Source organism: Amblyomma maculatum, chromosome 7 (assembly GCF_055883805.1).
Source record: "Amblyomma maculatum isolate TAMU_Amacu chromosome 7, ASM5588380v1, whole genome shotgun sequence".
NCBI classification, from domain to species: Eukaryota; Metazoa; Arthropoda; class Arachnida; order Ixodida; family Ixodidae; genus Amblyomma; species Amblyomma maculatum.
In genome coordinates this window covers 14,183,022-14,195,214 of record NC_139350.1, presented here as the reverse complement: position 1 = coordinate 14,195,214, position 12,193 = coordinate 14,183,022, and the positions used below count along the sequence as shown (strand labels likewise).

Here is a 12,193-nt window from a genome sequence, read left to right as displayed (position 1 = left end):
TTTTTTTTTTTCATTCAACCCCGCCGTTGGAACCAGCCAAGTTTAGCGCTGCAGCCGAACGCATCCCCACTTTCATTATCATTATCACGTTCACCCGGACAGCGAATGAGCCAAGCTGTTTGTAACTGTACATGATAGCGACCATCTGTGGCGCGGTTTCCTTTCTCTCCTAGTCCCGCATTCACGCAGTTATCATTATGGATATTTTTGGATGTTCGGTGGCCTTGGGCAAAAAAAAAAAAATCAGTAGTGCTTGCCCTCGTCGGGAGTGTCTTGCGCAAATGAAGCCGAGCCCGTTCGACTAATCAGGAGTCGCATTTATCTGACTGTGGTTTAACAGCACGTTTGCCGGTGGCTTTCAAGCTCTGTAGGCACGGAGGAGAGTCTTAGGTGTGGGTGGTCGGATGCGTCTGCTCGCAGCGCGTAGGCGTCCTTGGCCTGCTAGGATGCTGCGGTTGAGGGTGGTCTCTTTTTTCACGAAAAGAGTTTGTACCCTCCTTTGCCTGCTTGGCTCTACCTGAAGCCTAGAGCCCGTAAAGCCCGCGTTGCACCGAGTCATGCTAGCCGTTCGGGTCGGCTGCCGAATTGGTTTTCACAATGCGGCGTTAGACATGCTAAGCTTTCAATAACAGCCTAATTCCCATTCTCACACATATTGAACGCCATTTAGAGGCGACAAAGAAATGTTGCGTATCTAAGCCGAAGCCTGTAGCGTTGTGAAACCTCTCTAGCAACGGTACCCGCAAAACAACGTGTATTCTCGTCATGGAGGCTAAAAATACGCCTTCGACTAAAACGTTCCAAAACGCTGCTAAAACATACAGAAAAATCAGCACGCGTTCCGGATCGTTTGCGCACTACGCCATTTGGCTTCAATTTTCTTTTGCCTCTCTCAACGCTAGGCTGGCTTACTGGGCTTTTGTGCACTCTGCGCACTCTAGCGGCTCGCGCTTACATCTGGCCCAAAGCACCGCGTACGCTGACGTTCACGTGTTTATTTTGAAACACGGAGGCCGAGCAGAGCGGAATCCTGATCATAAAAAGCATACTTACTCTGGAAGACTTGTAATGTCTTTCGAGGGAATTTTGTTCCTGTAGGTGTCTAGAGTAAAAGAGCAGGAGGGGGTAAATCGTGGCAAGTGAGCTAGTTTTCTTTGCTTTTTGCTCGGGATGGAGAAAAAAAAAAAAAACATGTTCATGACGTCTTCGAAACAACAAAGTCACTGCCATCATGCAGTCTTTTTTTTTTTTTTTTGCTGCAGACACACTCACGCAACAACGATGAAAGCCAGGAGGAAAGCTCTTTACGCAGAAGGCAGTGTCCACCAACCCTTCATAGCTGAATACTCATTGTTTTCAACACTTTAAGGGGTCTGTTTGAATGATAGCAAACAGGGAAAAAATGCCAGATTTTTCGCGCGGCCAAAAATCAACCTTCGTTTCTGTGTAATAACGTTCGCGCTTAATCTGATTGCGTTATCATGAGAGATGAACTAGAATGTGGAGTTATAAGCGCCAGATAGTCATATAAGGCAGGAAAGGTGTCTTAAGAGACAGAATTACAATCTCATCTTCCTCAACCACATGCTGTGGTCTAAAGGAACCCGCATGACTTTCTATTCGAATAGTTATCTTCAAAACAAAACGAAAGGTTTGGGGAAAATGTGCCTCTGGAGCAGGGAGTTTGCACAGTTCACATGAATGGCTACGTATAATTTTTGTGTGGATGGGGCAGGCAGTGATTGCTCGTAGTGCGCAACTCAGAAACTACCTAGCCTCGCCAGCGTATGTACCACGCTGCAAAATTGTTTTCCGCCAGGACAGCAGCTTGAGCATGTTGGTTATTCATTCTTGATGGAACAGCGCAAAACATCGGGACAAGAGACAAGCGCTGACTTACAACTGGTTTTTATTTCGAAGAAACATTGCTTCTTATACCTTCATCACCCTCTCAAAAAACACATGCGTCGCAACCATATCGTTCAAGCGTCCACAAAAAAGCATAAGACACATAATCGCAGATATTTATAATCACATTTTTAACATGTCAAATTCTTTCTTTGTCAAAGCAACGGACGGTGTGCTGACACAATCGTCGCGCAGACTCGCTATCGAAGCTGCCTCGATTATTTCCCGGACTAGCTGGTCTTTGTGATTAGCCAAAGCTTTGCATTTTTGTTTTTGCACCGGTTTTCCAAAAATGCAAAGCTTTGGCTAATCACAAAGACCAGCTAGTCCGGGAAATAATCGAGGCAGCTTCGATAGCGAGTCTGCGCGACGATTGTGTCAGCACACCGTCCGTTGCTTTGACAAAGAAAGAATTTGACATGTTAAAAATGTGATTATAAATATCTGCGATTATGTGTCTTATGCTTTTTTGTGGACGCTTGAACGATATGGTTGCGACGCATGTGTTTTTTGAGAGGGTGATGAAGGTATAAGAAGCTATGTTTCTTCGAAATAAAAACCAGTTGTAAGTCAGCGCTTGTCTCTTGTCCCGATGTTTTGCGCTGTTCCATCAAGAAAGAAAATTGTTTTGCCTCCTTGTTTTCAAAACATTACATTTTATAAATACACTCTACTTGTGAGTGAAGTAAACAAAGTTTTAGTCAAATCGTTGTGGTGTCTTGAAGTCCTAGCAGCATATATGACGTGGTCACGCGCGCTGAGAAGGTTATCAGATTTCTCAGACTTGTTCGTCTTACGGAAACTGCAGGCGAACAAGCCCGTAACATTTCTTAATACATTGGAGAAAAGAAAAAGAAACAATTAAATGGTTGCGAAAGCTGTTCAACATCATTTTATTCACAGTCCAGCAAAAATTTTTATCGATCCGCGATAAAAGTTTACAATATCGCAGACTCGTGAGGGTCGAAATGTGTGGTACTTAGTATACGTAACACTGGGAAGGGTTGAGAGCAAAACCGATCTTGAAGGTTACCATAGGGAATCGGCTGGAACATTGCTAACGAGAAGCAAAGAATTTACAGTACTCTAATGGAGCGGCGGGGAATGGAGTTAAAATGTGTGAAGAGTATTTATTCTTTCTTCACTGTACCTAGTCTATATACATAAATTCGCGGCTAGCGCATTTCACTGACCGCATGAGCACTTATAGCATTATTGTTTTTTTTTTCCTTTTTTTGCTTCTGCAGCGGCTGGGCAGAAGGCCGATGACTTCCAGTGTCCGGACCAGTTCGGCTTCTACCCTCACCACAAAAGTTGCGACAAGTACTACGCCTGCAGTAATGGGACGGCTTCCCTCAAGACATGCGGCAACGGACTCGTATTCGATGACGTCGACCCGCTAAGAGAGAACTGCGCCTACCCATTCTCGGTCAGCTGCGGTGACCGCACGGACCTTGGTAAGAGGGCCCAATGAAGGTATAAGTAGCTGCAGCATGAAGGGTATAGAAAGTTTGCAGACAATAACGAATGTGTTGTTCTTGCCGCTGTTAATTTGAAAATGTCTTATAGATCTCACTCCACCGAGGTGAAAAAAATGTGAAATAATATAATGTGTCTCCTTTCCTAATGCCGCCATCTGCATAGTCGGTGGAAGGTTCGTATATAGAGCCAGGGCTATGTTGGTTTATATTGCTTCGGAAAAAAAAAAAAAATGCGACATTTCGTTACTACTTCAGGGTACTAGAGTCAATGCTCGGGGAAAAGTAGAGGCGCATACGTTTGAGAGGATTAAGGCGTAGTACTGTTATTTGCAAACCATAAGCTTCATTATGATGTTGCGTTTTTAGTATTTGTTTTATTTTCTGCAGTCCATTGCTGGAGTGCTCTGCGTCAGTCTGACACCGGCTGACAAGACGCTGCACTGAATTGAAGGAAACAGGACTTAGTACAAGATAGGCTTGTAAACTATTTGCCGAAGCCAGAAATTCAGACCAGAAAAAAAAAAAAAAACGCTTTGAAGTTATACGGGGGGTACGGGGTCAAGAAATTTTTGTTTCAACATGCACTGCCGAAGAACGAGCAGTTCACACACTCTAGGAGGAAACACTTTGACCATACCGTCATATTAAATACCTACATCCGTAAGGTGTCAGCGCATGCTGTTAGCTAAGAGCATATAGCAAAAGCTGCCTTCGATCCCTAAAGCTACAGCTGCTCATGTCGCTTTCTTTTTGATGCGCAGAGCCGCCCATCAGCACGCCTAACTGCCCTCGGCTGTACGGAATTTTCCCCGACAACCACAACTGCCGCGTGTTTTTCTCGTGCTGGAACGGCGAGAGCTCGCGGTACGAGTGCCCACCGGGCCTGGCCTACGACAACGACCAGCGGGTGTGCGTGTGGGCCGACATGGTGGACCGCTGTGACCAGCGTGAGGTCGCGGAGGGATTCGTCTGCCCTGATCCCGCCGAAGTGGATCAGCCAGGAGTGTTCACGCGCCACGCCCACCCCACCGACTGCCGCAAGTTCTACGTGTGTATCGAGGGGCAGGCCAGGCCGTACGGATGCAGCCTGGGCACCGTCTTCAACGTCGACTCGCTCCAATGCGACGAGCCCGAAAATGTCCAGGGATGGTGAGTATAAGTCCGCGTTTTCGCCTTTCGAAGGGATGCTTACGCTAATTTTTGAGCAAAAAAAAAAAAAAAGCAAGATGCGCCGGCTTCATCGTCTGCGTTATCTGGTCTACCTTTCTCTCGCTCTTTTAACGCCCTGCCCTGTCATTGTCTGAGGGGAAAACCGACAGTCGCGCATGCTCGCGAATGCCTTTCAGCGGGACAATTTATCTGAACTGTTGGCAGGTTTCACTGTGTCGAGCTTTCCCCATTTGTGAAGAGCTTCTCACAGCTGGAAGAACGAGAAAAACGATGGTAGCAGATTCATGCAAATTCGTTTGGGGACACAAATTCTCACTTCCAGGTGTAAGATACACATTTGGTTTATGGCGAGCTACCCTACGGGCTGTCAGCTTACTCAGGGCGCCTTTTTTGAGAAGAGGAAAAACCTTAGTCAGAGTCATCCTGCAAAGCTGCTCTACGCTATGATGAAGATGTGGGACATGAAACCCGACCACCTAGCCACACTGTGATCGCTTCGACGCAAACGTTTTCAGGTTTTTCGAAAGAAAGGAGTGTGAACGATACGCGAAATCAATTTTGAAAACTTACACATTAAATACATAAACTTGAAGACGCATATAACCAAGACTTATTTAGATTGTTTAAAAACGTAATACGCGGCAAACAAATCTTTTTTTTTTAAATGGCATCTCTAACGAAAGCTCAAAAGCTGTATCCATATCAACACCATCCCCGTGTCAAATTACATTTCCACGCGTTGAGTACGGTCAGCAGCGGCGGCAAAATGAGCAACTTTGACCAAAAATGTATCGATGTACTGATGTGACGTGATTGACACCTGAGTGGGTTACTAGCGTAGGTATAAATTTACTAGAAAGAAATCCAGTGATTCGTGAGTCCGCGAATGCCATATCAACTTTGTGTAAGAAACGTTTTCTATGCACCACAAAAAAGTTACCCTCCCTCATTATTTTAACTTCTAGCAGACAGTCTTTTCTGTCCGTATTTTCTCCAACCATAAATGAAATTTTGGAGTGGTATCTTTCTTTTTGAAGCACTGTGCTTGTCGATGACACCTTTGCTCATTTATAAGCTTGCAGTTTCTTCTTTCGCCACATATTTAAGTCACATAGCCTACTCAATTCTCAACGAGTGGACGGGTCTCTTGTCGAACTATATAGAAGCAGCCTTTTCGCTCCACTCTTTTTCACTAATTTTACTCCGCTGATGAAGTAACGTTCATTGATTGATTGATTGCTTGATTGTTTCCACTTGATTGTTTCCAGTCGCCAAATGTCTATCCCACTGTGAAGGCAGGCAAACAGAAAAGCATACCGAATCCAGAAAATGCAGATACTGTCTCTATTCGCCGTCTGTCTCTGTAAGATGTGCAGCTGTAACCTGCCTTTTTTGCCATGCCTCGTGAAGAAAGCATATCCCGAAAGAGAGGCAGCGTTGATTTCGCAGTCACTGCAATGCTTCCATGCGGACCTTGGCCTAAACGTCTGGGTGATCGAAGTGAGTCAATGAACGTGGAGAATGTGCGTCTGGCTGCCAAAACGCGAGCAGCTCAAGTCGCGGTATTGCATCGTCCTCAACATGAGCCGAATTCTTTCGGTCCGGGAATCGGACGTGACCAACCAGTTTAGCAGCCGAACGCGTTCCTTGAAGCCTTCGGCAGCCGGGATTTCACCTTCGCGTTCCAAGACGAGTCGGATGAGAGCCGTTTGGCGTGCGGTGCTTGTCCCGAGACATCTGCATTCCGCGATATCGCCGAGGAGGATGATGACGATGTCGGCGCGGCCTTGTCGATAGAGCCCATCGGTTGCGCAACGGTCGCTGAGCCGACTTGAGGAGCAGCAATGAGGGGGACCAAGTCTTGGCGGAAGGCAGGGCGCACTCTGATCGGACGCGTAATCTGTGGCACGCGCTGCAACAAGGCGAAGACATTTCTTGGGCGTGTTCCAGGCTTCTCTTGCCCTGTCTGCCTGGTCCCGTGCCAAGAGCCGGCGGCGACAACGGGAGACCTTCTTCGAACCCGTTACGCCGTTACGTCACACGATAGACACCGCACGGTATACGAGGAACAAACGGCACTTGCCTGGCGGGTTGTCGCCGGCCAGTTTTTCTTGTTTTCCTCCGCCCCTCTTTTACTTTCATTTTTCTCGGCCATGTCGATTCCGTAAGAGACGCGAAAGTGGGAGCCGGCTCTCATTTGCGATGCCGGTCAGGTCTCCTTCCAGGAGGGTCGCTTTGCAGATGTGTGCCCTCATTTTTGCGCCCGCCTCAGTTCATGGCTGGAGAAGTTGAAGCGGTTCGTACTCCGCAGCCTAAGTACTAATGCAACTTGACTTCTCCGACTCAAGAAACAACTGGGGCCGGTAATTCAGTGGATGGTGAAAGTTAAATGATTGATGGCTACATTTTTGCTAGAAATAGAGCGCCTTCTGCTCGCAGTTGTGTTTGCCCTGGCTCTTCGTATGCACATTAGTCTGCATAACTGCCGAAATAAGAATGAAGCAGATTAACAAACGAATTGTTATACGTCGCAATGAGTAAACTTAGCTTGCAAATAGGTACACCTAGACCGAAATTACAGACTAAAAAAGTGAACCAGCCGCATTTATTCTCACAATTACAGAGCTTTAAATATCAAGATATTCCACAAAAAAGCGAGTCGCAGAACTGCCGCGTATGCTCACAGCCTGGAGCTCTTTATGCTAAAATACTTTTCCATCGCGGCGTTGTCCTCTTGGTTTTGTCTTGGATTTCTTAGCTTGTGTGAATGACTGCAAGTTCTGTAACGCACCCTGCTCGGTACCTGTCGGGATGCGATATGCTTGAGCGCGAATTAGTCAGTGAAAGATCTGCAATTGCGTCTATTACATAGTGAACAAGGGTTCAGGGAACCCTCAGCGCGTTAGCCAACGTTTCGACGTAAGGACTTGGCTTTGTCTGGCCTTGACAAAGACAAGTGCTCTTGTAGAAACGTTCATCAGTACACTGAGGCTGCCTCAACTCTTGTTCATTTTGCATTGTGCCGTGCCAGAAACCCATCTCCCTGACCTCTCTCTATTATGAGCCTATTTCATGCTGTAAGTTGATAGTACTTAATGTGGAATAAGCCATCGTTTATCAAGCATTACACCATAATTTGTTCACGACGGCTCTGTAAAACAGCTCAAATGAAGCAGACAAAGGCACAAGAGGACGCACACGGAGCCGTGTATATCCACTTGCGTCCTTTTCCGCGTCCATTATGTTCTTTTAAAATGCATAGTTTTCGGATCGCTTAACGCACCTAAAGAGGCCAGCGCGATAGCGTTTGGATTTATTGATCACGGATCGAAGTTAATGCAGACCACGACATGCAACACCCAGCGCCAGAGAATGGCAGTTAAACTCTCTTGGCGACCAACTGCAGCAGTAGCACTGAGGTTCCATACTATCTTCCGGGGTTTGAATGAGCTCCGACGAGTTTTTCTATCTGGGAAGATGAAAGGTGGAGGCTTCTGACATACTTCCCTCCATGAAGTAGTGATTTCGCTCTAAACGTGGCCGTCTCTCTGGCAATTGCAGCACTTTGGCGGCATAGCATATTATACGGCAGATTGGCAACGGAGTAACGCATTTGTACTACTTTATTGTCTGATGAAGGCATGGCGCTTCGAATCAATCTTGGGCAATATCGTGGAGGGATTCATATTTGTTTCGCTCTTTTTTACACCTCTTTTTACGAGGTAGGCCTATTTCGGGAAGGAAAAGGCCGTAACTGCCCATGCAGTGCAATGGAGCTGCCCTAGTTTCATGGGGTCGGGAGTGGAGTCATTAAGGGCCACTCAATCTAATTTTTATTCCTTACAGTTTTTGGCTTTCTGTCCCCACATCACGCTCTTGGGACGCGAAAGTCGGGCTTAAAATAAAAACTGAAATTTGTTTGGACCTTTCTCATTTCTTCAAAATATTGACGCCAGAAGCACTGATCGACTCTGCGATCAATGTTTCGAAAGGCAACGTCCGCGCAGTCTAGACTCAGGGATCAGCCGTTAAATGAAGCTTCCCATTTAGTCCAGATTTCAGTTTCAAGGGTCCGAGGAGTACAATATCAGCTTTTAATTTTTTCTAACAATTTGAGGCCTAAGTTTTATTTATTCATTGTAATTATTATATGCTGTGGAACAGTTATCTTCTGAGCAGCAGAGGTAGAATACAGAAGATTTTAGTAGAGAAAACTTCGACCATAAAAATATATTTGGTACTGACAAAGCGGACGCACACACACTTAAAAAAAGAAAAAAAAATGCATAATAGAAGAAACCAAAAGGGATTCTGCCAGGCGTAAAGGAGCGACGGATGAACAAGCTGTGAGATGCAACGTCGACAGTTAGCCGCATTATAAACATCGCCAGCTCACGGCTATGAAAATCTCTCGGTAGGGACAAGCAAAGGAATACATACAGGCTGCTTGCAGTAAGAGCTCTGCGACATTATCAGTCGTAAAACTTCCCCTAGAGCCCACATATAAAAATACTATAGCCTAAGTTTACTAAAATTTTATGTTAATGGAAAGTGGCGACAGCTTCAGTCATCAAACTGTGCAAAAGTAGCAAACTTTGAAACTGGTGACAAAGGAGCGGTCACCTGGCAAAAACATCAGTTTAGAAGATGCAGTGTCAAGAGCTGATATATGCTGCATCTGCGGTATCAATAGCTTGAAAGATAATGAAAAAGGAGAAGGAAAGCGCTTTTCAGGAGATAATAAAGAAGCTAGACAATGCTGCTATTGGCCGAATCCAAATGGCGATACCAGCGGCGAGTATAAAAAAAACATACCCATTAAAACTGGTCCCTTTTTGAAACCGAATTTATTACGTGATGCATTTGATGACCTCTGCTTTCCTTGTGATATGCTATTGAAAAGGTAACTGCATTACTTTTTGAGAGATTTGTGTTGTTCAGAAATTCAGATCTATATAGGCTGTAGTTATAATTCAAGCAAAGCGTATGTACGTTAGCATTCAAATCCATAACGTAATCAACTATTAAAACTCGAGCTTCTCCTCACAGCATTGAAGGAATACGGAGAAGCTCGGTGATAACATCACGAGCGGTAATATTTCTTGTTTTCGGTGCCTTTGCCCGCACCCTGCGGTGCCTTTTCTGATGCCGCGAAACAATATTTTAAGGCTCCGTTTCTAGTAGCGTTGTTTTAGGTTCTGCAAACCAAGCGTTTCTATGTGAGAAATATGCTGGTACTGTCATTGACGTCATTATGCGCCCGCCACGCGTCACTGCGCACTGCAGAGAAGCCTGATAATCGCTGCGAGTTTAGTTGCTATATCCGCCTCAGTTTCAAATGCTAGCGCCACAATATTGCACATGCTTAAACCGCAAGCTATAATCATTCGACCTCTCGAAACTGATTGAAAACTAAATCCGGTGCAGTTTTCCCTAAAACGCGATGATACCTTGAGTACGTGCTACTATTCTGTTTTGACCTTGCTTGATTTTTGAGCCGCTATTGCGGTGGCGCTGCCAACGATGCGCTTCCTTTGCTTGTGCAGTGAAAACTACTACGGCGACCTGGACGTGAAGACTCTCAAGAAGGCCCAGACGCACAAGAAGGGCGGCCGGCAGTCGTCGTCGTCGTCGTCTGACGAGGCGACCTCCTCTTCGTAGTGAACCACATCACGTCAAGTGTGCTGCTGTTGCCTCCTCCTCCTCCGTGTATACAATGCGCCCACCCCGTCCGCATTCTGGGATAGAAGGCGTGCTCCTGCTCCCACCGGCTCCCATGGGCAGTTGCGGCTGGATTTTAAAAGGGCCCAAACATATCCTAGATAGGCGCAACAAAGCTTGTGCGGCCGCATAGGAACGTCCACAGGACACCCGAGCACCACTCACACTCATGCATGTGTTCCTACAGGGCAGGTGCTTCGTTGTCTTGAGGTTTTTCGGTCTTGTCATATTGGCCAGTGAACACAAAGAGAAGACGCGCGCTGTCATTCACAGCTGAATGGCAGCCTGGATACCACGCCATCAGAATAAGCATTTGGGACCAAGGAGACGTGTTTTATGCCGCCCTTGTGCCGCCATTGAAGGCGCATTGAGATTTATTTGGACGCCCACTACCTTCAAGGAATCAACTTTGCTCCATTTAAGTGCAGACCGAGAAAAAGACAGCAGTAACTCGCGTCTAAAACCTCACTTTAAGGCTTCGAGATTGCGTGCCAAGTGTTCATGAACGCGGGAAACCTCTCAGCAACGCCAGCATTTGTATTCTTTTCCTGGGCGGCATCGCACGCCAAGTTTAATTGCTTTTGGACTCGGGAACAAAACATTACGCGACGAGTCATCTATGCGTTGTCGGGGTGTCACGCATCCGTTGTTAAGCCTTGAGACCTGTGGGAGAGGAGCTTCTAGCATGCCCTCTGTCCCGGACTGCATTCACAGGCCATGCCCTATTGAAAATAAAAAAAAAATAATAAAGCAAACGCGCCGTCGGGGCATCACGTTAACTAGCCGAAACATCGCAATACTGAGCGCAAAATGTCGCTCACTTTCGGCTACATTTCGCTACCTTTCTTCTTTCCAAAATAAAAAAAAAACACATTCACACAAGCGCCTGAGTGTTTTTATTGTTCTGCTTTTGCGATTCACATGAATGGTGAGAGCTGCTCCTGCAGTACCACAACATAAATTGCGAGCGTCACTCTTAAACCCAGAGTAGCGATCGTAAAAGACACTACCATCGGCAGTCTCCCATCGCCAAGCAGGTGAGGTCTGTAATGCCTGTCTAATAAGTGGCTGAACCGTGGCAGGGCAACAAACGGTGGGCTTGTACATGAGCGCGAGTTCTATCAAATACGAGCTGGTAAGGTCAGGTAGGTCACCACAGTAGCACTGTGGGTATGCATTCCCACGGTGCATGCATACAGATCAATTTAAAAGCAGGCGCAAACCGGCGATTGCTTTTTGCACGCTTTCAGCTATCATTATACGCACAAAAATTAGAGCCATGAAATGATATTCGCGAAGCAGAGCCGTGAGTAACGTTTGTTCTTCGGTAGCAACTAAGGAGTTTGTGCGGCCAAGGTTGGCTTTGAGTGGCTTTATTATGACCAACTTTGGAAAGAAAAAGAGATCGGATGCTGTGGTGCATGTCGCATCGTCCGCTCCCCAGCACCCCCCCCCCCCTCCTTCCCCATCTTACGATAGGGGATAGTGCTCTTTACGTAAAAAAAAAGGACTTTTCTTGATGACGCCTGTTAGCATCGATAAAGTTTGCGAGCGGTTGGTGCGGCGAGGAATGAGCAAGCACGCGGGCTGTGATTTCGTAGGCGATTAGTTTTGGGCTAAATGTAACTACACCATTTGCAGTTCCATTTGAGAAATTAAGCATCTGCATGCTCGTAATTCTCTGACATTGTTCGGCTGATTTGTTCAAGACATCTAGCTTTATCAAGCGTTTGATCAACTGCGAGTGCAGAGAGTTTCAATTGCAAGATTTCTTCAAGAAGCAGCCGGTTTCAGGTAGGGTGCGACATACCGGTCTACACCTCTCTGTGAACAACCAGTCTGGGAGGTAATGACACATATTTTATTTCAATTTGGCGTTTTGTACGTGCAGATTGCGTTGCGGTGCTGCCTTG

The 12,193-nt window shown here is 46.2% G+C and overlaps 1 protein-coding gene across 1 annotated transcript in view; it reads left to right on the top strand.

Annotated features, from left to right (window-relative positions):
* Positions 1–11,162, top strand: part of Gasp (Chitin binding Peritrophin-A domain-containing protein Gasp) — a 29,980-nt gene extending 18,818 nt beyond the window's left edge. Inside the window, exons 2-4 of the mRNA XM_084608910.1 lie at positions 3,156–3,365; positions 4,151–4,538; positions 10,106–11,162. Of these exons, the coding sequence (XP_084465036.1) occupies positions 3,156–3,365; positions 4,151–4,538; positions 10,106–10,220 (713 nt within the window). The 3' untranslated portion in view covers positions 10,221–11,162. The remainder of the gene's footprint in view (positions 1–3,155; positions 3,366–4,150; positions 4,539–10,105) is intronic.
* Positions 11,163–12,193: the final 1,031 nt, after the last annotated feature.